General features: G+C 40.1%; 1 protein-coding gene across 2 annotated transcripts; it reads right to left on the minus strand.

Moving 5' to 3' along the window:
* Positions 1-888: 888 nt before the first annotated feature.
* Positions 889-24,543, minus strand: LOC148890916 (calcium/calmodulin-dependent protein kinase type 1D-like). Of its 2 annotated transcripts, none has more exons than XM_089010583.1 (13): positions 24,486-24,543; positions 20,382-20,493; positions 15,895-16,020; positions 13,433-13,507; positions 13,215-13,353; positions 11,763-11,886; positions 10,800-10,875; positions 6,548-6,660; positions 5,737-5,815; positions 4,780-4,867; positions 3,435-3,754; positions 3,266-3,358; positions 889-3,166 (listed from the first exon to the last, which is right to left on the minus strand). In XM_089010583.1, the coding sequence occupies exons 2-12, from the start codon at positions 20,465-20,467 to the stop codon at positions 3,295-3,297; spliced, it is 1,290 nt and encodes a 429-aa protein (XP_088866709.1). In that variant the 5' UTR covers positions 20,468-20,493; positions 24,486-24,543; the 3' UTR covers positions 889-3,166; positions 3,266-3,294. The 2 variants fall into 2 exon arrangements, with proteins under 2 accessions (XP_088866709.1, XP_088866708.1); XM_089010582.1 differs by having other exon boundaries at positions 3,254-3,358.
* Between the last annotated feature and the right edge of the window lie 1,992 nt (positions 24,544-26,535).

A 26,535-nucleotide genomic window follows, 5' to 3' on the forward strand; every position in this document is an offset into this window, starting at 1 on the left:
GTAGCTATGCTTGTCTGTGACTGTAAAGTGTCCTTGAGAGATTTGAAAGGCGCTTAAAAGGAAATGTATTATTATTATTATTATTGACAGTGGCGACCCCTTGAAGAGAAAAGCGGCAAGGAAAAGAAGAAGATTGACAGTACAGCATTTATGAACAAAAAAAAACAAGGGATACATATTTGTATTTTTTCATTGGGGTGGAAGATGCATTTTGTTCCATTTTGAATTATTTTAAATTTTAATAGCGATTTGTGACATTTGATAAATTCATTCTAAGTGGAACCCCCTATTTGTAAATAGGGAAATACTGCATAAAATAGACACATTGAAATGCATTGAAGGGGGAAAAAAGAATGAAACCAAATCTTTAAACAAAAAGATTATACCATTAATTTTACCAATAATAAAATATGATTAAACATAATCAGTAAACTTTCTGCATTTTCCATAATAATAAAAATCCACTGGTGACCAACTATGAGTATGTGTAATGGAAATAATAATAATAATAATAATAATAATCATAATAATAATAATACATTACATTTTAAAAGCGATGAAATTTATTAAAGTAGACACTAGTCAAGCTGGCTACCGAGCTAGCTATCTAGCTATTTAGCGAGCTGGCTATCTATTAGCTATTTAGCTGGCTAGCTATATAGCTGTCTATTTATTTGAGTTATTGCGGGTTGAGTGAATGTTGTTGCGTGTGGCTGTCGCTGCTCACCCACAGAAAATATCTTGTGACTGTAAAGTGACCATGAGAGTTTTGAGAGGCGCTTATAAATTAAATGTATTGTTATTATTATTATTATTATTATTATTATTATGATGATGATTATTATGTGATGGTTCTGTTGGAAATGTATTACAAAAAGCAAAAACTAGTGATTGTATTGGATGTACCTTTATTCGTCTCACAGTGGAGACATTTACATTTATTTCACAGCAGCAAAGTTATGAATGGAAGAGGAAAGGAAAGAGAAGTAGAAAAACAAAATACAGATTGATCATTTATTTTTCATGACAGAACTCAAAATTGGGCCCTTCCTATGTGCAAATTGTATTTTTCCATCAATTGATGTCAAATTTACAGACATTAACTCATTGATTGCCAGACAATGTGCAAAAATGTATCCACTCCAGTGCCAGGGTTTTTGTCATTGTCACTTGAATTCCAAGAACCACAGAATATTGAGTTTTAGGACTACATAAACATTCATTACAGCGTTAGAAACTTTAGATGATTTTCTTTCATCAGAAAAAAATGAGTTAATTCCTAAGCTATATCGGTCTGGAGTTATCTGAGCTTAAAATGAGGGTGGCAGTCCAAAATACGATGCCACACATACATATTGGTAGATATTGCGCTTGAACAACAGCTGAAGCTGGAACAAAGCGTTAACATGGAAAAAAGGGAAATGCTGCCCCCTTGTGGAAAGGAAAAAAACATTGCCAGAGGCTATGGCCAGCGCTTTATCAGCACCCAAACAAGAATAAACCAAAACCTGAACAAATTCGGGAATGGTGCTCTATCAACATCACATTTTCAATTCCCGAATACATTCGTGAATGGCAGTGAATGAGTTACAATGTCGATGTTCTTTTGGTTCATGGATGTTGGTGCTTGTACCAGGGGACGACTTGGTACCTCCGCAGGACCACAACGGGGAGTCCATGGGACATCCAGAGGCGTGGTATTCAAATAAAGGAGGGAGTGTTTTCCTAGTTATCTATTAGCTAGCTAGTTATCTATTAGCTAGCTAGCTAATTTTCGATCTATTTGAGTTATTTCGGGTTGAGTGAATGCTGGCGCATGTGGCTCCCACTGCTCACCCACAGAAAAACTGATCCTGTGACTATAAAGTGTCCTTGAGAGTTTTGAAAGGCGCTTAGAAATGAAATGTATTATTATTATTATTAATGTATAACTTGAATTATCATGTACAGTGATACCCCGGTTTACGAACCCCTTGGCTTACGAACTTTTAGGTTTAGAAACGTTAAATGTATAAAAATTTTACCTTGGCATACAAACTATTTTTCGGGATACATACGGAGCGGCACAATGAGTGATGTGTCGTTCGCGAACGAGCCCGTTCTCCTTACATGAAAATGGCAACCGACTGTCTTTGTCCTCTATTCCCCACCCCCAGTCTTCGGTTAAAGCCACGTGATTGGCCAAGAACGCAGCAGTGAGGTGGCGGGGGTAAACATTAAAGACACAGGCAGACGACAGAGAGAGAGTGATAAAATGGATAGAAAACAGTGAAATTTGGACTTGTTTCAACTTTGATAGTTCAAAAGCAGAGTGTAGACTGCAAGGTTAAAATATCCCATCAATCAGGTTCCACAAACAACCCGCACAAGCCATCTGTACACTTGATGCAAAAATCTATCCCAGCTAAACAGAACACAATTGATGAGGAACTAGGTAAAATGATTGCAGAGAAAGCACCGACAAGGGTTCATTCCTCAAGATGGTGAAAGAAGAAGGCTACGTTCCTCATCAAGTGTTTAATGCCCACTCCATTCCATCAAGCCATCAACGACCGTCAAAAAGGTAAATAAAATGACTTTACTATACAATACAGTTTATTTCTTTAATTATACTACAATTGCACATTTATTATACATAAAATAAGGTATATTTTGTGTAGTTTTAAGGCTTAGAAAATTAGAAAGTAGAAAATTATGTTTTATGGGGACCTGGGAACGGATTATTGTCATTTTAATGTTTTCCTATGGGAAATTAATTTTTGGAATACACACTTTTCGCCTTACACACTCTGTTTGGGAACCAATTAAGTTCGTAAGCCAAGGTATCACTGTACTCTCAATAGAAAGCTTAGGAGGGGCTGCAGAGGCTGTGTGTCAGTCGGGAACATGACAACTGCGCCTCCAACTTGCAGTCAAGGACAATCTTCTTGTGTTTGAGGCCTTTCTTCAAAGTGTCCAAGGAAAAAATAGTTCAGGGTGTCCTGGCCTACTGCCTGGAAACATCTGGGATAGGCTCTTTCACCCTACGCGACTCTAATGAGGAGAAATTGGAAAATGGATGACTGGATGAATGAATGAGTCATGGGAACATCCTTTCCTGGTCTGAGAGGGCGGTTGATAGGGTGTACATCTTCATGCCAAGAACAATACCACTTAGTGTCGTCACCTGAAATGACAGATATTGTGTTGTTCAAGGATTTCCAGAGCAGACAGCAAAGTTTTGGAAAATAAAAGAGGACAGGTGGTGGGAAACCTTTTTACTGACGTGAGAATCATCTCAGGTTTGCCAGCCAATCACATGACGGAGCAAATGCCAGAGTGAAGCGCCGAGTCCTTCCTCTCAGTCACAACAGCCAAGCTACAATGCAGACGTGATTCCAATTTAGAGGCTAATACCCGTCGCTAATGTTCATGAGCGCCACAGCATTTCTGACCTTTTAGGTGACATGAAAGACGTGTCGTACTCCGAGTCCATCGAGTGGATCTCTCTTGGTTCTGCCAGCAGGTAGTTGGGTTCCCTCAGATGGCCTCTTTGCGGAGGACTAAGACGCCTGCTGGAGGTGGGAAGACGATTTCCGTTTGGGTCCGTGCAGAAAGCTTCGTCATTGGAGCTTCCCAGAGATTCCAAGTCGGTCTGAGAGGAGGTCTGGACGATGATGTGCGGCAGTGAGAGAGGAGTGACTGAGCAGTGATCCCTGTGGGACGCCTGCAGCTTCTTCATATGGTAGATGGCGCTACTTGCATGGAAGGCTTGCTGTGGACGAAGAAATGAGGAGAAAAAGCTTTGATTGCTGTCCGATTTGAAAAACATCAAGTTCACCCGCAGAAAAAACGATTCTGTGACTGTAAAGTGACCTTGAGAGTCTTGAAAGGCGCTTAGAAATGAAATGTATTATTATTATAAAACGTGGCTGGTGGAAATCCTCATTGCCTGGTAGACTGAAGCAAATGGATGGCTAGCTAGGTGGCCGGCTGGATCGCTAGATGGATGGCCGGATAGACAGCTGGGTAGCTCAAGTGAGCAACATGGTGTGAAAAGACCATGAAGGACCCAGCTTGCTAGCTATCTATTAGTTATCTAACTTTCTATCTATTTGAGTTATTCCTGGTTGAGTGAACGCTGGCGCAAGTTGCTTCCGCTGCTCACCCCACAGAAAAACGGATCCTGTTACTGTAAAGTGACCTAGAGAGTTTTGAAAGGCGCTTAGAAATGAAATGTATTATTATTATTATTATTATAAAAGAAGTTATTTTGATAAAACAGCAAAACCATTCACTAAATCGCTATGGTGGTGTGAGGTTTCATTTGGATCGTGCTTGCAACACACTTCTGAGATCATTACCACATTGGCTTAGTTATGCTGATGAGGTGATACCAGAGCCAATGGGGCAATCAGGGCAGTCGTAGACCATAATCAGTCAGGACAATAGAAGTAATCAGTGTAGCCTCAGGGAATAGTCCTCTGCTCCCCCAACCTGAGAGCAAGGGCCTATCAGAGCAGAGGTCTGGCACCGCCACCTCTGAACAGTAGGGATATATGCAGTATAGGACCAGAGCGACCAGTAAAATTTTAGATCGCTGACGAAGCCTCATGGATGAGAAGTGAAAGGTCCGGAACCTTGAAAGAAGTACAGATGACGGCTGAAGAAACCTTTTCATCGACTGAGAGAATCACAAGCCATTTTGCTTGGTGATCCTCAAAAATATGTATCTATTAGATTTGGGATAATGATAGTGAGGATCATGAAGAATATGGACAAGCCGACATGGTTACTAACCTTCCATTTCGCTTTGGCAAAGTTGCGTTCCATCTGCTCACAGACCGAGTGGTAAATATCCAGGTCTTTAGCTGTGTTTCCCGCAATCCTGTCAGAGGATCAGTTGGACTTGTTAAACTGTGTTGCAATCATGAAGTCTTTATTAACTCCTTCACTGCCAGACGACGTGCAAAAAGGTGTCCACTGCAGTGCCAGGGTTTTTGTCATTTTCACTCAAATTGTCGGACCCACAGAATATTGAGTTTTAGGACTACATCAACATTCAATGCAGCGTAAAAAAACTTCGACTCTCTTATTTCATCGGAAAAAAAAGAGTTAATTACTAAATGATTTCGGTCTGGAGTTATATGACCTTGAAATGAGGGTGGGTGTCCAAAATACAATGCAATCCAGTACATACATATTGGTTGATATAGCGCTTTAAAGGACAACCGACACCATTTTTTGTTTCCTAACTGACATAAAAAAAAAACGTTTGATAGCATCTAAAATAGCCAAAGCACGCAGGCTGATATTTTTAGTCAAATGCAAAACACCAATAATAATGACTTCAAGTGTCCAAAAACGATGGTCCCACCCCCTTATTCGTGACATCACGCCAAGACGTCTTGCCTTGCTCGAGAATCAAAACAATGGCTTCAGATTGGGAGAAGATGCTTTCTTGTTACTCATTCAGTTATGAATATGATTCAAATAGTCCTGAAGAGGAAAGCATAAATGTTTGCAATCGATTAAAGGAGTCCTCCCATATCAATTCGAGCCATCGAGGACAGCAATGTCAGGTCCCAGAAAATGCAAAAGATGGCGCTAAAGCTCTGTTGAAAATGGGCTGATTCGTCTGCTGGGAATTTGTGTCAGCGAATGTCAAATACAGTAGTAGTCTCGGTGCCCCACACGACGATTCACCATCGTGTTATGTACGTGTTTTCCTTCTAATTTGTGTAGTCATCTCCTCACCATGGGTGTCGCAGGGCCTGCTCAGTGCTGAATCGTTTCATGGGATTTTTCTCCATCATATTCCGAATGAAGTCTTTGGCTGTCAATCATAATCAGAAAAATACATTGTATTTCTATGACAAAGACATTGAATAGATCGCTTTAGTTCCATATATACTGCTTCGTGTCACAAAGAGGGTACAGCAAGTGCTGAAGAATGAATGACTGTGTCTTTGTGTTGTCATGTTATTTGTTATTTTGTTTTTGTTGTTTTTTGTTTTTACTTCAAGATGGCGCCGTGAAAGTGGCTGCCTTTCCAGCAGTTCATGTATTTTGTTTTCATACTTCTTTCTTTCCTTTCCTTTCCTCTTCCTTTGATCACTTTGCTGCTGCGAAATGTCAATTTCTCCAATGCGAGACTGATTAAGACGAATCCAATCCAATCTTGAGCCATATATGGCTCAGGAGCCATAAATTGCCGACCCCTGAGCTATAGATTGGATTCTGATTCTAATTTGCAATGAAAAAATACCATGAATGAAACAGTCAAATGTCAGTGGCATGTTGACAAGCCCCATGCTAACGTTAGCATCAATATACTTCTGCGAGAGACAGCACAAAGCAAGCGTGCAAGCTAATGAGCAGGGTGCAGGCTAGATAGCAGTAACTTGCCGTGTCGATTTGGCAAGTTTACTTTTATTCCGATCGTTTGGCTGGATTTTTTTTAACAATCATGCGAAACGGAAAACCATTCATGCTAATGGTGAGTACGATCACAAAGTTATTTAATAGATCGTCCTAATGGTAATTTATTTTATTTTTTTCCACGTACCTGAATCAGAGATGTCATCCCAATAGGGCGAGTGAAAGGCGTATTCAGCTCTCATGATCTTTGAAAATAGACGCGTCTCATTCTCTTCAAAAAATGGAGGATATCCGCACAGCCTGGAACAAAAGAGAGGAGAACCACCTTCAAATAGCATATTCATGAGAGTATAAGTTGTGCTTGAATGAGATAATATGGCAGCTCGGCGGTGGATTGCTTGGCATGTTAGCCTCAAAATGGAAAATTAAACACCTTGTTTTGCATGCATGCGACCATTCACTGCCGTTCACGAAATTATTCGGCTATTGAAAATAGGACATCAAGCGCTATTCCCCAATTAGTAGAGTTTTGGTTTTTCTTGTTTGGGTGCCGATAAAGCGCTTATCATGGCCTCTGACAATGTTTTTTTGCTTTTATAATAATAATATTAATAATCCATTTCATTTTTAAGCGCCTTTCAAAACTCTAAAGGTCACTTTACAGTCACAGGATCAGTTTTTCTGTGGGTGAGCAGGGGCAGCCACATGCGCCAGCGTTCACCCAACCCGGAATAACTCAAATAGATAGAAAGTTAGCTACCGAGCTAAAAAATAACTAATAGATAGCTAGCTGGATAGTTAGATAGCTAATAGATAGCAAATAGATAGTTAGCTAGGAAGCCACCTACATAGCTAGTTAGGTAGCTAGGTAGATAGCTAAATAAACAGTCCCAAATTTATTCTGGAATTGAAAATATGATGTGGAGCGCCATTCCCAAATTTGTTTGGGTTTTTCTTGTTTGGGTGACGATAAAGTGCTGGTCATGGCCTCTGACAATGTTTGTTTGCTTTTATAATAATAATAATCCATTTCATTTCTAAGCACCTTTCAAAACTCTCAAGGTCACTTTATAGTCACAGGAGAACGTCTGTGTAAGCTCTCAGTCATACAGGAGTGGTCCATCGTGGTCCATCGATGAAAAGGTTTCTTCAGGCGTCATCTGTACTTTTTTGAAAGTGTCGGACGTTTCGCTTCTTATCCAGGAAACTTCATCAGCAAACTAAAGCGAGTCACTTTAGTTTGCTGACGAAGTATTTGATACTAGTTGACACAAACTCCCAGCAGACAAATCAGCCCATTTCCAACGGAGCTTGTGCGCCTTGTGCATTTTCTGGAGTCCAGACGCCTCAAAATGACACGGAATGACTTCTTTAATCAATTGCAAACATTTATGCTTTCCTCTTCAGAACTATTTGAATCATATTCATAACTGGATGAGTAACAAGAAAGCTTCTTCTCCGAATCTGAAGCCATTGTTTTGATTCTAGAGCAGACATGGGCAAACTACGGCCCGTGGGCCACATGCGGCCCATTAGGCTTTGTAATCCGGCCCGCCGAACTTGTCCAAATTATAGTAAAAACAGTGTCTGAAAGTCATGACAAAAAGTTAGCGGACACAGGGCAAACAACTCTGAAAAGCTGCCTGCCCCATTTTTCACAATTTAAAACCTAATAAGACGAGTAATCGCAAAAAAAAACAGAGTAGCAAAGTATAAAGTAAATATCCATAGCTGAAGATTTTGCTCCAGTTGTCGTTTGTCGTTATGGTGCACAATGCAATGTTTGCATTCCTTGCTACAGGCCACTAAGCGCCTTTCATAACTCTCAAGTACACTTTACAGTCATGGTTCAACTTTAGGTGGCCTATGTGTCTGTGTGCTTGGCAACAATACACGTGTACTGTTTGCGCGTGAAGGCGAGGGCGTCCGTGGCGAGTTTGTAGAGCGCGCGGTCAGGACAATCCATCCATGATTTTGCGGAATTTAACACAAGTAGATATTATTGTGCTTGAGTATTTTGTTGTGTAATAATATGTTTTGAATGTTGAAAGTGAATCCATTTTTCAATAAATGTTGATTTCTTTAAAGGGCAACCAACGTCACTTTTTTGTTTCTTGACTGACATCAGAAAAAATGTTTTATAGCCTCTAAAATACCCAAAACAAGCAGTATGATATTTTTAGTCAAATGCAAAACACCAATAAAAATGACAAAGTGTCCAAAATCTGCAAAAAATTGAGCTGCGAATTGGGCATTTTCAGAAAGTCCCGCCCCCAGTTCGTGACGTCACGCCAAGACGTCTTGCATTGCTTATGAATCCAAACAATGGCTTCAGATTGTGAGAATATGCTTTCTTGTTACACATCCAGTTGTGAATATGATTCAAATTGTTCTGAAGAGGAAAGCATACATGTTTGCAATCGATTAAAGAATTTATTCCGTGCCATTATGAGGCAACATTGAGGGGAGATGTCTCAACGAAAAAGAGGCACAAAATGGCGACCTCCAGTGGCCACCTCCGTTTCCACAGGCTGATAAATTCCTATGGAGCTTGGACACCCTCTTCTGGCGGCTTTTGGGTGCAACACAAGGTTTTCAGACCAAACAATACAGCAAAATACATTGACGTGATGGAAGGATTGCTACAATGTGTCTTTTTTTCAGTGTGGGGCGTTCCTCTAGTGACGTCACGTAGGGACTCGTCACCAACTCAAAAACAAGACTTCCTGAATATTCAGCGCGAGTCTTAAAACGTAAAATATAGCGATATGCGGTGGAATCTTTTTAAAATACGTTCAGTAGAAGTCATTTGAAGCCATTTTACAAATTATGGACACAACTTGCCGGAGACGTCGGTTGTCCTTTAACTTTGCACCTTCGATTGAAACTTATTAAAAACAGACGCAATCTTGATAAATCACGGTGCGTATGCTATTTTAATCTATTTCCATTTCCTCCTCCCGGTATTTGCGAAATAGTATGTATATGCCATATCTTGCATATTCTTTGAGACCAATTTATGAAGTGATAAGGGCTATTTTTCACATTTGAAAGACAGTTAATAAAAGGGGTTGTAGTGTTCTTACTGTGCTATGAGGTTTGCACACACTACATTTAATGCTTTAGGTTTAGTATATCCGGCCCAAACACGCCCTCCAAATGCTTATTGATGGCCCGGCCCCTCTGTTAAATTTTAGAACCCATTGTGGCCCGCGAGTCAAAAAGTTTGCCCATCCCTGTTCTAGAGCAAGGCAAGACGTCCTGGCGTGACATCACGAACAAGTGGGCGGCACCTTCTGAAACTCGTCATTTTAAAGTAGTTTTGGGACACTTTTAGTCGTTTTTATTGGTGTTTTTCATTTGACTAAAAATATCAGCCTGTGCGTTTTGGGTATTTTAGATGCTATAAAACGTTTTTCTGATGTCATTTAGGACATGGCAAATTTTAGAGCCATTGTGCATTTGGTAAAATCCAGTGCAGTGTTATCTCTAACAAGTATAAAAAGCAATCAGTTAGGGTCGATAGCGACCATTAAACAGCTTCTTCCCCCAAGCCATTAACTCTTTCAACAGTAGCCCAAATGCCACTTAGCAATTTTTTGATGATGATACTAGTGCAGCGGGTTCTACCGGAACAAATTCCTTGTGTGTTCTACATACTTGGCAATAAAGATGATTCTGAATCTGATTCTGATTATATGTTTTCATGCTAATTTGGGGTCAAGTGTTTTTTTTTTTAAATTTATTTATGATTTTTTTTTATACCTTCTTTGATAGATTGTTACACTTCAACGATAAGCCTCGAGGTGACTGTTGTCTGTGACATCGGATGTTTACTAACGGTGGTCCGATTTATTTAGCTATCATTTGAACGCCTCGTGCTGAACCACCTCAAGAACATCACCGTACCTCTGCTAGATCCTACCCACTCTCGAGGACTTGCACACAGCAAGAATCCAAACGAGGGCGCGGAAAATCCTACTGGACCCTCTGCACCCTGCCCACCACCTTTTCCAGCTACTCCCCTCAGGCAGGCGCTACCGATCCATGCGCACCAAATCCAGCAGACATTTAAACAGCTTCTTCCCCCAAGCCATTAACTCTTTCAACAGTAGCCAAAATGGAACTGTATAGTGCCACTTAGCAGTTTTTTTGACAACGATACTAGTGCAGCGTGTTCTACCGGAAACAAATTCCTTGTGTGTTCTACATACTTGGCAATAAAGATGATTCCGATTCTGATTCTGATTCTGATTTCTAAGCACCTTTCAAAACTCTCAAGGAACTTCAAAACTCACAGGATTGGTTTTTCTGTGGCTGAGCAGCGGCAGCCACACACACCAGCGTTCACTCAACCCAGAAGGAACTCAAATAGATAGAAAGCTAGCTAACTAATAGATATCTACTAGACAGACAGATGTATTTTTCAAGATACTTACAAGATGTAAGTAATAACTCCAATGGACCAACAGTCGACCGCTTTGCTGTAGGGTTTTTGAGCCAAAACTTCTGGAGCTGCAAAATAAATGGATGGCAGATAATCATGCCGGTACCTCACAAAGCACATTTGAACAGCTGGACAATAAAATGTTATTATAGCATAACAATTTAGCATTAGCATTTTTGGTGCGAAAAGCTGAGCAGATTAGCAACATAAAGGAGACTGACTGATCTCTTTGTAAATAATCATAATAATAATCCATTTCATTTATAAGCGCCTTTCAAAACTGTCAAGGTCACAGGATAGATTTTTTTTTCTTTGGGTGAGCAGCGGCAGCCATACGCGCCAGTGTTCACTCAAACCGGAAGTAACTCTGATAGAAAGCTAGCTAGCTAATAGATAGCTAACAGATAGCCAGCTAGGCCTTCACTCAACCTGGAAGTAACTCAGCTAGAAAGCTAGCTAGCAAATAGACAGCTAATAGATAGCTAAGTAACACGGATTTTATTGTCAGGTGTGTGTGCCCCACTAGGTAACTTAATAATAATAATCCATTTAATTTATTAGTGCCTTTAAAAACTCTCAAGGTCACTTTACAGTCACAGGATAAGTTTTCTGTGGGTGAGCAGTGGCAGCCACATGCGCCAGAATTCACTCAACCCGGAAGTAACTGAAATAGATAGCAAGCTAGCTAGCGAATAGATAGCTAATAGCTACCCAGACAGCTAGCTAGCTAGCCAATAGATAGCCAGCCAGCTAGATAGTCATTAGATAGTTAATAAAATAAACAAAGTAAATGAATAAATAATAACAAATAAACAGTTTTTTTTTTTAATTTTGAGTTTTGGAAGGCGTTTATAAATGAAATGTATTATTATTATTATTATTATAACTAATAGATAGCCAGCTAGCTAGCTAGCTAGCCAGCTAACCAGATAGCTAGCTAAGAGATCGAACTTACCGACATATCCGGGTGTACCGCAGGCCGTGGACATCACCCCGTGCTCCAATGTTTTGGAAAGGCCAAAATCGCTCACCATGATTTTGGCATTTTCATCCGCACTGTCGTACAGCAGGTTTTCAGGCTACTTAGCCAAAGAGTGCGACAACAACACAAAGAAGGACAAACATGGCTGAGTAATAATTATACATTTCATTTATTACAGTTTTAAAAATTCAACTACCGTATTTTCCGGTGTATAAGGCACACCCAAAAAGCCTTTATGTCACAAACTTTACGCCTCACAAACATTAAATTCGCGAGCATATAGTCTTGGCTAACAAACTAGTTTTTGGCGGACGAACCAAACCATATAGCGCCACGGTGGCTGACAGACTAGTTTTCAGCGGATGAACACCAAACTACATGGTCGAACAGCGCTACGGTGGCTACCAGACTACTTTTCCACACCCACTTTCTTTGAGTGTAGACGTGGTTTGTTATCGAGTGGAGTCCTTTTACTGTTATAGGACTGAAAAAGACCCCACCACAGGCTAGTGTTCAGCTGAAGAAGACACAAAAGAAAATGATGGTCGAGCAGAAGAAGGAGACGATCGAAAAACACAGACGAGGTGTGCATTTGTGTCCCAGTACCAGTGCGCTAAGTAGACCATTGCGACGTGTGGCGAAGGGTGTTTGTGTGTTGTCTAAGCAACGGTCTCAGGCAATAGAAGAGGGGTTGAAAAACTTGAGTGAGGGTATTATCGCAAAGAAAGCACAGCAACCTCACTCGGATATCATCAAGAGGCAACAACATCAACGACCATCACAAAGGTCAATAAAACCACTTGATTATACACTACAGTTTATTTCATTCATTACAATACAATAGCACAATAATAATAATAATAATAATAAATAATAATTACGGATTATTCTCACTTTAATGGTTTATTATGGGAAATAAATATTTGGCATTTGAACTTTTCGGGAACCAATGACGAACTACCATCACAAAGGTAAATAAAACGACGTTATTATACTGTAGTTTATTTCTTTAATTACAATACAATAGCACATTTATTATACATAGAATAAGGTATATTTTGTGTAGTTTTAAGGCTATTTAGTAGAAAATGATTTTTTACGGGGACCTGGGAACAGTTTATTCTCATTTGAATGGTTTCTTATGGGAAATAAATGTTAGGCAGACGAACTTTTTTCCTTTCTGGGAAATAAAACGACTTTATTATACAGTAGTTCATTTCTTTAATCACAATACAATAGCTCATATATTATACATAACATAAGGTGTAGATAAGGTATCACTGTATATGGAAAACGTTTGAAAATACACCATTAGCTTTAGCATTTTGGTGTTAAAAGCTGAGCAGATCAGCAACATTCATTGAGGATGCGCCTTATACATCGGAAAATACGCTCCATCATTATGTTGCGTGGATGCGTTTTTACCTTGAGGTCCCTGTGCACAATACTGTTTTCATGCAAGTAGTCAACAGCCTCCAGCACCTGTTTGATGACCAGGCTGGCGTCCTTCTCTGTAAAAACGCCTTTATCCAAAATCCGATCAAAAAGCTCCCCGCCTGACACCCTGCACACAAATGAGGATTCACATTTATGTTTTAGATTAATTTTTTTCGTCATCAAGTGTCGCCATCATGTGGACTTACAGTTGCATGACCAGGTAGTAGTGTGTTCGACTCTCGTAAAAATCCTCCAGTCCGATGACGTTGTCGTGCTTTATCCTGAAATCAGAGGTTTGGATTTCAATTCAGACTTTAGCGCCACCAGTACACGCACGGACAACATTGGATGTTTTGCTTCTCATCCGAAAGAAAATAGATGGTTTGAAAGGGGGAGTAAAAGAAGCTATTTTTATAAAACAGCAAAACCCTTCACTAAATCGCCACGGTGGGGTGAGGTTTGATTTGGATCGTGTAACAACAGACTTCTGAAATCGTTACCACATAGGCTTCGTCATGCTGATGAGGTGATAATAATTCTTTGAAGGTGTCGGACGTTTCGCTTCTTACCCAAGAAACTTCGTCAGCAAACTAAAGTCTTTCTGGTAGTTTAGGCCCTATATATATATATCTCTACTGTCCAGACATGTCGGTGCCGGACTCTGCTATCATAGGTCCCTGCTCTCAGGTTGGGGGGAGCAGAGGACTACTCCCTGCCACTCCACTGATTGTTCCTATTGTTCTGAAGAAACCTTTTCATCGATGGACCACTCCTGTACGACTGAGAGCTTACACAGACGTATTATTATTATTATTATTATTATTATTATTATTATTATTATCATTATTAAAAACAATGTCTGCCGTTCATGAGTGCATTTTCAGACACCAGAGTTGTTTTTTTTCTTGCGGCGTGGATGCATATTTTTCTGGCTGAAACAATACAGGTAACATCCGACTTACAACCAGCTCGACTTACGACCACCCGTACTTACGACCATAACCTCCTGACCCTATTTAAAAAAATATATAATTCTACACTAGCAATGCGCTAGCAGGCCGGCAACGTGTACGACAATTTTGCTTCGCTAGCGCGCATCTCACTCTCGCACAGCAATCGACCATGTGATGGCACCCCCCATGCCCCCTCCCCCCGGTCTCCTCTGAGTCTCTATTCAACATTTTCAATGAATTTCGACTTACGACCGTTTGGTCGAAACGGAACTTGGTCGTAAGTCGGATGTTACCTGTAAGGTGAGACCTCAGCTTACGAACTTAATTGGTTCCCAGACAGAGTGTGTAAGCCAAAAAGTGTGTATCACAAAAAAAATTCCCATAGGAAACCATTAAAATGGCAATAATCTGTTCCCAGGTTTCCATAAAATATACTTTTCAACTAAATAAGAATTAAAACTACACACAACATACCTTATTCTATGTATAATAAATGTGCTATTGTATTGTAATGAAAGAAATACAGTGCACTATGTAATAAAGTCACTTTATTTACATTTGTGATGGTCGTTGAATGACATTATCATTCATCATGTTGATGATTCTCATAGCCTTTTCTAGATGGAACTGTTCAAGTTCAAAATCAAGAACAAATCAAATCATCTGTGTTGAGGACCTCATTATGGTCAGCAACAAGCCCCTCGGTGTCATCTGCATCCACTTCGAGTCCCGTAGGTGCTGGCAGAGATTTTATTACAACAAAAGGTCCGATGATTCCACAGACGCGGAATAAAACACGTCATTAGTCACTTGAAAGCATCGACTAAATAACGCCTTTGTGTAAAGTTTACACAAAGGCGTTATTTAGTCGATGTGAGAAACACGAACGAGGTTTGCGTTTGTGGCGTCACATGTGCACACCGCGGCTGTCACGTGAATCTCAGCCTGACACATCTCTCACGCTGTGTGTCACTTCCCTGAGAGTAACATTCTTCATTTCCACCATCCTTCGCCTAAAAGCTTTACAGTGTTGTGTAAACTTTACACAAAGGCGTTATTTAGTCGATGCTTTCACGTGACTAATGACGCCGAAATTGTCACGTGCGAGTCGATAGGCGGGGCGGCGCCGCCGCTCGCGACACTTCAATTTCATTTCAACGAGTCGCTGAAGCTTTACACTTTTAAAGCTTTTAGGCGAAGGATGGTGGCAATGGTGGAAATGAAGAATGTTAGTCTCAGGGAAGTGACACACAGCGTGAGAGATGTGTCAGGCTGATATTCACATGACAGCCGCGGTGTGCACATGTGACGCCACAAACGCACACCTCGTTCGTGTTTCTCAATGTTCTCCTCGACGGTGATTTTATTTTTTGTGTCTTCTCCGGCTGAACACGAGCCTGTGGTGGTTTGTTTTTCGGTCCCATAATAGTAAAATTATCTGCAAAAAGCTCCTCGGAGGCGATCGACGTGTGAATTCAGAGAAAGGGGGCGTGGAAAGTAGCGCCGGCTGGAGCGCTGGTCGGTCGTGTGCTTCCGCCGAAGATCCGTAGATCACTCCGCCAGCCGTGGCGGGTGTGTATCGCGAAAAGTAATGCGCATTTCAAGGTTTAATTTTCATAAATTTGATGTTCGTAAAACGAAAAGTTCGTAAGATAAGGTGTTCGTAAGCTGAGGTCTCGCTGTATATGGAAGGTTTATGCTTTGCGTGTGTTTACCTCTTCAAAACATTGATTTCGTTTTCCAGGTTGCTGTGGGTCAGGTGCTTTTTTTTCAGACACTTCAGAGCGAACAATTTGCCCGTCTTCTTCTCTCTCACCATGAAGACTTCGGAAAAAGAACCCCTACACAAAACAACGACAAAGAAAGTGAATATACGCCAACTTCAACCGTGAATGTACAATCTTCACAAGAGCCAATAAAAGCTCCATCAACAAATCTTCAATTTTCCCGGTTCAAAATCATTTGACTGCATGAAAGGCATGAGGAGTCTGCCATGAGAAGAAAGGAGCGCAGATGCGTATGTGGAACGGTCGCGGCTTGGAGTTGAAGCGGATTTACTGTACATAGGACAGGAGATGCTACAGGACAGGGATACTACAGATTCATGTTTACATTCAACATTTAGCTTGGATTAGATGTGCACATTCCACCATGACGTCCCTGATCCACTGGTGAAAAGGATGCTTTGACCCTCTCCTCTTTCATTTAGAACTGCTTCATGTCACAAAGATGATACAGCAAGTGGTGAAGAATGTATGACTATGTGTCTTTGTGTGTTATATTATATTGTTATTTTGTTTTATGTTGTTGTCCTGTATTTTGTTTTTTCTACTTCTTCCTTAACTTTCATCACTTGGACATCACAAATGGACATCACAAATGTGCGAGACAAACAAAGGGAAAGTAGTATTGTTCCTTTTTTTGTCATTTTCATTCATTTTGGCCACCCGATGCGGCTTCCTGAAAGGTACCACTAACATTAAAGAATTGATCTTGCTAGCTATCTATTTGCTATCTATTTGCTATCCACCACTTCCATAACTATCTCTAGCTAGCTATCTCTAGCAAGCTATCTCTAGCTATTATTATTATTATTAGATTAGTCTCCCCCATACTTATTTTTCTGTCTTTATTGCCAGCGCTTGGTTGTTATAATAATAATAATAATAAAGGATCATCATCATAATCATAATAAATTTGATTTATAAGCGCCTTTCAAAACTCTCAAGGTCACTTTAAAGTAACAGGAGAAGTTTTTCTGTGGGTGAACAGCGGCAGCCACACGCGTCAGCGTTTACTCAACCGGGAAGTAACTCAGAGATAGAAAGCCAGCTAGCTAACAGATAGCAAATGGCTTGAACTCTCATACTTTAGTTATTTATTTAGTTTTTTTTTTACTTCAAGATGGCGCCACGTGAGTGGCTGCCTTTACAGCAGCTCCTGTATTTTCTTTTTCTACTTCTTTCTTTCCTTTCCTCTTGGATTGGATTCCTTTCATAACTTTGTTGCTTTAAAACATAAATTTTTCCACTGCAACATGAATAAAGGTACAGTGATACCTCAGCTTACGAACTTAATTGGTTCTCAGAACGTGTCTAAGGCGAAAAGTTCGTCTTCCAAACATTTATTTCCCATAATAAGCCATTAAAATAATCCATTCCCAGGTCGCCATAGTTTTCTACTAAATAAGCCTTAAAACTACACAAAATATACCTTATTTTATGTATAATAAACATGCTATTGGATTGTCATGAAAGAAATAAACTGTACTGTATCATAAAGTCGTTTTATTGACCTTTGCAAATTTCCCCATTGTGGGACGAATAAAGGTTTTCTGATTCTGAGTCTGATTGTGATGGTCATTGATGTAGTTGCCTCTTGATGATATCCAAGTGAAGTTGCCGTGATTTCTGGGCGATAATACCCTCACTCACACTGTCCCCTGCTAGCTGCTTTTCGTTCATCCAAATCAACAGAAGTTTTTCAAACTCTTCTATTGCCTGAGACCGTTGCTTAGACAACACAGAAACGCCTTTAGCCACATGTAGCAATGGTCGATCTAGCATACTGCTAATGGGACGCTAAGTCACACAAACGCACACCTCGTTGGTGTTTTTTGATGATCTTCTTCTGCGCAACTGTCATTTTCTTTTGTGTCCTCTTCGGAATAACACTAGCCTGTGGTGGGGGCTTTTTCGGTCCCATAATAGCAAAAGCACTCCACTTGATGACAAACCACGTCTGCACTCAAGGAAAGTGGGTGTGGAAAAATAGTCCGCCAGACATTGTGGCGCTCCGTGTGTTTCCCGAAAACGAGTTTGTATGCCACGATGATATTCTCGCGAATGTAATGTTCGTAAAGTGAAAAGTTCGTTAGCTAACGCGTTCGTAAGCCGAGGTATCAATGTACAATATACGACATGAAGTTGTTTGGCGGACCATTGATGATGGGTCGTGTATTTCCAGTCAGACTGCTAATCCCATAATGAAGTGAGGCTAGGATGTTCCCACACTGCTCACGTCTGACGTCAAGCGATCAGGGACCGACAAACACACGGCAGCATCCTTATTCACAGCCGGTCCACAATAAGAGAACTTTAAGCAGCTTGGATTCCGCAAGACACTGATGAGGTAACAGGCTTAGCATTAAGTGAGCCGCTATTTCATGCGGCTCACTGCGTTTCATCTCTGTTGTGGTGAAGCCACCTTTTCTCACCAATGTCATCATGGCAAAAGTTTTGTGAGGACAAAGTCAAACACGCCGGTGTGTCTCTTCACTACTGACTCCGTCCGTTCATCTTAAATCATTCTCTGACATTCCCGAATTTATTCAAGAATTGAAAATGGGAAAATAAGTACAGTGATATCTTGGCATGCGGACGCACCAAATCACACAGCGCCACAGTGGCTGGCGGACTAGTTTTCCACACAACCTCTCTGAGAGCAGACATGGTTTGTTATCGAGTGGAGTACTTTTGCTATTATGGGACCAAAAACGACCCCACCACAGGCTAGTGTTAAGACGAAGAAGACACAAAAGGAAATGACGGTCCAGCAGAAGGAGATCATCGAAAAACACCTACGAGGTGTGCGTTTGTGTCACCTAGTGTCCCAGTACCAGTATGTTAAGTCAACCATTGCTCAGGTTGGCTAAGGGTGTTTCTGTGTTGTCTAAGCAACAGCCTCATGCAATAGAAGAGGTTGAAAAAATTAACAAAAAGCAGCTAGCAGGGGACAGTGTGAGTGAGGGTATCATCGCCGAGAAAGCACGGCAACTTCACTCGGATATCATCAAGAGGCAACTGCATCAATGACCATCACAAAGGTCAATAAAACAACTTGATTATACAGTAACGTTTAATTTTTCATTACAATACAATATCACATTTATTATCCATCAAAAATTTCTATTTTGTGTAGTTTTAAGGCTTATTTAGTAGAAAAGTATGTTTTATGGGGACCTGGAAACGGATTATTCTCATTTTAATGGTTTCCTATGGGAAATTAATGTTTAGCAGACAAACCTTTTGCCTTACACACACTTTCTGGGATGCAATTAAATTCGTAAGCTGAGGCATCATTGTACCTTTATTCGTCTTGCAGTGGAGAAGTTTACGTTTCATAGCAGCAATGTTAAAAAAGCAACTACATCAACGACCATCACGAAGGTCAATAAAACAACTTGATTATACAGTACAGTTTATTTCTTTCATTACAATCCTATAGCACAATTATTATACATAAAATAAGGTATGTTTTGTGTAGTTTTAAGGCTTACTTAGTAGAAAATTATGTTTTGGGGGGACCCGGGAACAGATTAATCTCATTTTAATGGTTTCCCATGGGAAATTAATGTTTGGAATACACACTTTTCGCCTTACACACACTTTCTGGGAACCAATTAAGTTCGTAAAATGAGGTATCATTGTATTTATTGTGTCCAAAAACATCACAATCGACAGTATATACCAGGGGTGTCAAAGTCATTTTTTGCCGCAGGCCACATTGTAGTTATGGTTTCTTCTCGAGGGGCGTTGTGAATTTGGGGAAGCCATTAGAATGTTTAAATCCCTTCAAATATTACATATAGAGCACACAGCAAATTAATGAATAACTCGTTTTCAAATCTGAAGTCAAGAATAATGACTTTTATTGTGGTTGACATCCAAAAATATGAAATTTTGGCTCAGATTTTAGCAATCTGATTTGCTTTCGCGGGCCGAAAAAAATGATGTGGCGGGCCGGATTTGGCCCGCGGGCCTTGACTTTGACACCTGTGGTATATACTCTATGGCAGGGGTCTCAAACTCCGGTCCTCAAGGGCTACCGTCCTCCATATTTTCCAAGTCTCCCTGTTGCAACGCACCTGAGGCTGTGTTGCAACAAAGAGACTTGGAAAACATGTAGGATTGCGGCCCTCGAGGACCGGAGTTTGAGACCCCTGCTCTATGGGTTTGGAATCTGAACATGATCGGACTTCAATATGTTGCTGGATCGAGCAGCATAGCGAAAATGGGACAACCACTGCTGGAAGGTGGAGTGGTGTGAGTGGTTTACACAAAGTGTCTTAAAGGTTCCATTGATAAAGTCAGCTGTGCGGAAGGCCGTGATAGGATTATCCTTCAACCTGGAGTGTCCTCCTTTTGATCAACGAATAGCAGCCTTGCTGGCGGACATCTTGTCTGAAATGCACCATACTTACGATCCCATCTTCCCCTTGAAGTCAAACACATCCTTGATGTTATTGACGGGTTTCTTCCAACTGCAGACAATCTCCTTGCGCCCCATCTTGGCTGTGACGTGGCCGTCGACTCCTGCAAAGCAAACGCCATAACACATTAAAGGACATCGGGCACCATTTTTTTGTTTCCTAACTGACATCCCAAAAATGTTTTTTAGCATTTAAAATGCCCAAAACACGCAGGCTGATATTTTGAGTCAAATGCAAAAGACCAATCAAAATGACTTCAAGTGTCCCAAAACTGCCACAAAATGAGCTCGAAACTGGTGAGATTCAGAAAGTCCCGCCCCCTTGTTCGTGACGTCACGCCAGGATACTCCTTCACAAACTGCCTTGCTCCAGAATCAAAACAACGGCTTCAGAGAGTTCAGATTGGGAGAAGATGTTTTCTTGTTACTCATCCAGTTATGAATATGATTCAAACAGTTCTGAAGAGGAAGGCATAAATGTTTGCAATCGATTAAAGAAGTCCTTCCGTATCAATTCGAGGCGTCTGGACTCCAACATAGCGCCCAGAAAAGGCACAAGATGGCGCACAATCTCCATGGAAATGGGCTGATTTGTCCGCTGGAAATTTGTGTCAACTTAAACCTTCTTTTTACGTGTTACCGCAATTGGCTGCGACAACGATTACCAATCGCATTATTAATGTCATTTTGCTTCTATTTTCGCCATCAACACTGTGTTTTCAGACGAAAAAAAGTACCCAACATGCATTGTGTGTCGCTTTCTCGGTCAGGGGCGGTCCCTCCGTGACGTCATGTCAGCCATCGTCATCAACTCGAAAACAAGACTTCCTGAATATTCAGCGCGAGTCTTAAAAGGTAAAATAGAGCTATATGCGCTGGAATCTTTGTAAAGTGCGCTGACGAGAAGTCATTTGAAGTGATTTTACAAATTATGGACGCAACTTGTTGGGAGGTGTCGGTTGTCCTTTAAAATCATGACATACACAAATGAATCCAGCCCATCTGCAACTCGTGATGACAAACAAAACCCCCAAAAATGTTTTTGTCAATACAGGTAACATCCGACTTACCACCAGGTTCCGTTCCGACCAACTGGTCGTAAGTCAAAATGGTCGTAAGTCGAAATCCATTCAAAATGTTGAATGGAGACTAAATGACTTGCAAACGACTTGATTCGGACGCCACGGAGGTGAATGGTCTTCCGTAAACTGAATAATGTGTGGTTGTAATTTTAAATCAATAGCTTTTTAATCCAAGCCACAATTGACATTTTCGTGGGTACCCATTATGTCATACATAATAATCATAATAATCCATTACATTTCAACGCCTTTCAAAATTCTCAAGGTCACTTTACAGTCACAGGATAGGTTTTTCTGTGGGTGAGCAGCGGCAGCCACACATGCCAAAGTCACTCAAATAGATAGAAAGCTAGCTAATATATAGCTAATAGATATAGATAGCCAATAGATAACTAGGTTGGTAGCCAGCTAGATAGTGTGAACGTTGGCGCGAATGGCTGCCGCTGCTCACCCACCAAATTAAATTTATTATTATTATTATTATTATTATTATTATTATTATTATTATATATAATCATATAATAATATTTGGGAGCCTTTTACTGAGCGAGTTGCTTGTTCTGTATCCACAAAGGGACATAAGTCTTCTTGTGCAGAGAAATACAGAGGGTTGTGTCAGGAAGGGCATCCGACGTAAAAGCTTGGCCAAAACAAACATGCGGATAAAACCTCTAAAGATGGAGGACACTGATTTGCTGTGGCGACCCCAAGAAAGGAAAAGCAGAAGGGAAAAGATTATTATTATTATTATTATTATTGTTGGATGTTAATTATTATTATTAACATCCAAAGTATTTATCTGAGAAATATCTGCCGCTGCTCACTCAGAAAAAAAACTGATCCTGTGACTGTAAAGTGACCTTGAGAGTTTTGAAAGGCACTGAGAAATGAAATGTATTATTTTTATTATTATTATATGCTCACCCGCAAAAAAAACTGTCAAGTGTCCTTGAGAGTTTTGAACGGCACTTCTAAATGAAATGTATTATTAGTATTAAACTGTATTTGCAGTGGTTAAGCTAGTGGTTAAATGCGTTCACGGTCCTTCATTGACCTGTTTCATCACACTCTCAGTTCCTTTTTCAGTGCGGGTTACATAAAAGGTTGCATGTCCACGGCTGAGGTTAGTCCCAGCGAAGCAAAGCCTTTTTGTACAGATCACTTGCCCAGCTTTAAGAAACTTTGGGGATTACAGTTGGATAGCAGCGGTTGCTTCAACTCCTGTTTCTATGCACCCGTGGCCCGGCCCGCTCTCCCAAAGTGCTCTTTCGTGTGTCTGCCGAGGGAATGGATTAACACCTGATTCCACAATGGAACTGGGTCACTTCATAATCTACGCCTTAGAAGATCACGGGAGTACTTTCCACATGCAAAATAACTTACACTAAATTACTATTACCTGTACTGAATAGAAAACAAAAACGACAAGACATTATAGCTGCCATTTTGTTCAGCCTTCTTCCCAGTTAACTATTATTCTGGCCTCATAATTAACATACAGTAAAGTCTGGTTATATCGATATTCAAGGGAGTCCGACAAAATATCGATATAACCGGGACTATCGATATATCCGACCCTGTTTGCATGTAATTTTCTCCGTGCGTGCATAGAAATAGTATCGATATAACCGGGACTATCGATATATCCGATATCGATATAACGAGACTTTACTGTATTTTTTAAATAACAACATATATTTAATATACAGGTAACATCCGATTTACGACCAGTTCGACTTACAACCGCCCATACTTACGACCATGACCTCCAGACCCTATTTTTTTAAATTTAATTCTATCTACGCCTGGCAATGCAACGCGCTAGCAGGCCGGCAACGCGTACGACAATTTTGGCTAGCCAGCCAGCATGTCACTCTCGCACAGCAATCGACCGTGTGATGGCACCAGGGGGGGGGGGGGGGGGGGGGTTGCGTGTCATTTAGCCTCCGAGGCTCTATTCAACATTTTGAATGGATTTCGACTTATAACCGTTTGGTCGGAACGGAACTCGGTCGTAAGTCGGATGTTAGGTGTAGAACTTTTTTCAAATCCCACCTCAAAACCTATCTGTTTAAAATTGCATTCATGGTCTACTTTATTATCATAATAATAATATTAATAATAATACATTTCATTTATAAGCACCTTTCAAAACTCACAGACACTTTACAGTCACAGGATATTTTTTTCTGCGGGTGAGCAGCGGCAGCCACACGCGCCAGCGTTCACTCAAACCGAAAGTAACATAAAGTAAAAAAAAAACGACATATGAAATAATATTACAACATAAAAACACATCATTCATTCTTCTGCACTTTCTGTGCCCTATTTGTGACATGAAGCAGTTCTAGATGTAAGAGATCATCAAAGCATCCTTTTCAGCAGTGGATCAGGGACGTCATGGTGGAATGTGCGTTTAGTCAGCTATTATATTATTTATCATTTTATTTATAGTTTTATTGTTCTATGTATTGTTCTTTTAATTGTAAAGTGCCTTTGAGTGTTGAGAAAGGCGCTTGTAAATGAAATTTATTATTATTATTATTATTATTATTATTATTATTATTATTATTATTATTATTTATTATTATTATACACATGAAACCTTAGCTGCACTATAACATCTGAGTCACGTTTTTTCGAGAAAAAAAATCAATTGTGGAAAGTCATATACTGCACGCATCTTTTGGTTTGTTTTTGTTATTGTTTAGCGTTTCTAGAAAGTACCAAACACGGAAACAACACGTTTCAATCCAAGTGTGACAAATGACGATTAAATGTTTTTTTTCCTCTCGGATCAAGTGAGTATGTTGTGCCTTTCATTAATCGATAGGGCGACATGTCGAAGGCAGGTATTATAATAATAATACTGTAATACGTTTCATTGATAAGCGCCTTTCAATGCAATAAAATCACGTTTTTAAACAGAATGTAAAGTTCTCAAACATCTTCCATAAGGTGTTATCGACTACTAAAACAAATAAATCAAGAAAAAGAATGAAAAGACGTTTTACCTTGAGGAGCGGTGAAAGAAGGGAGGCAACGTTGAGGTATCCTGAGGCGGTACCTGCCACTCACAAGTAGTGTGCAGCCTTTTACCAGCAAGGGGCGGAGCTACTTTCATTCATCATTCGCAAACATCGCGAGATGTGTTATGTACACGACTCGAAAAAACACGAAAACAAAAGCAACAGTTTGCTTTTCTGCTTATTTTTTTTTTTATAAACCGAACGGGGAATAACACATAATAAAATAAATCATACAGGTGCTTGCCAACAGATTAGTATATCAGAAATAATAAAAAAAAATGTAATTCATAAATGTGTGTTACTTCCGGGTTGAGTGAACACTGAAGCGTCTGGCTACCGCTCCTCACCCACAGAAAAACATATCCATTTCAAATTTGTATTTTTTGTTATCTATTTTTAGTTTTATAGATGCCTAAATTGTGGTTTTCATTTGGTGACATTTTACATCAAAATAATTCAAAAAATTAAATTCATAAATGTGTGTTACTTTCGGTTTGAGTGAAGCCGGCGCGTCTGGCTTCCGCTGCCCACCCACAGAAAAACGTATCATTTTAAAATTTGTTTTTTATATATATTTCTAGTTTTATAGATGCTCAAAGTCGTGGTTTTATTTGCTGTAATTTTAAATCAAAATTAACACAAATAATTCATACATGTGCGTTACTTCCGGTTTAAGTGAACACTGAGGCGTCTGGCTTCCACTGCCCACCCACAGAAAGTTAAAGTTTGCATTTTGGTTATCTATTTTTAGTTTTATAGATGCCAAAATTTGGGTTTTTATTTGCTGTAATTTGTAATCAAAATCACCCAAAACATTTCCTTCTTACTTTGAAGCCAAGCCACTTGCAAATATTGTCTGCGTACGCGTGAGAACCACGGATAAAAACAAGAGGCTAGAAAATGACATGCAGTTTCTAATAACAGTACATGTACATACACGAGGTGTACGCTTAACTGCACACTTTAAAGCTTGCAGGTATCGTTTAAAAGGCTTTAAGCCTTAAGTGATCAAACGGCAGGTGCCACGTTGAACTGCTCTAATGGAATTTAAGGCAAAGCTTTGTAAATCAATTTCGACTGCAACCTTCTCGTGTGAAATTAGCAACCAAGAGGCCTATGGTGAATTGTAGGCGAGGCTGGACAGCATCTAATAATAATAATAATACATTTACAGGTTGGCGAGACAAACAGAAATGGTAAGGAAGTGCTGCAGGTTGGGGTGATGAAGGATAGAGATGACAATAAATATGAACCAATCTCAACTAGGAGATGAATGCGACGAGCTGGCATCTGGTATGGGGTGTCCCGCACTATGAGCCCGTACCCCTCGTGACCTTTTTGAGAATACAGCAGATTGGAAAATGGATGCAAACATGCTACGGACAATGTAATTAACATGTTATTTTTATTCAACTACAGTAGAATACATCATCCATCGATGAGGGTGGATCAAGTCAAGTTTTGTGTAAGTGGAAGTGTATAGTGCCACTTAGCATTTTTTTTGACGACGATACTAGTGCAGCGTGTTCTACCGGAAACAAATTCCTTGTGTGTCCTACATACTTGGCAATAAAGATGATTCTGATTCTGATTCTGATTCTGATTCTGATTCTGATTCTGAAAAATGTCATGCATTTAGTAGCTGTATGGCTATCTAGCTAGCTGGCTAGCTATCAGCTGTATAGCTATCTAGCTATATATTAGCTGTATAGCTATATATCCAGCTAGCTATCTATTAGCTATGTAGCTTGCTATCAAGCTAGCCATCTACACTATTAGAAAGCTGATAGCTATCTCTTTGAGTTACTTCCAGGTTGTGTCAATGCTGGCCCATGTGGCTACCGCTGCTCACCCGCAACCTATTTGCTATCTACACTACTATATGCTATCCATTAGCTATCTAGCTAGCTATTAGCTTTATAGGTGTCTAACTAGCTAGCTAGCTATTAGCTATGTCATTGAGAATTTTGAATGGCGCTTATAAATACAATGTATTCTTATTATTATTATTAAAGGACCTCAACAGCTACAGACC

The sequence above is a fragment of the Hippocampus bargibanti genome, linkage group LG12, assembly GCF_051943395.1.
Source record: "Hippocampus bargibanti isolate YZ-2025 linkage group LG12, ASM5194339v1, whole genome shotgun sequence".
NCBI lineage: Eukaryota > Metazoa > Chordata > Actinopteri > Syngnathiformes > Syngnathidae > Hippocampus > Hippocampus bargibanti.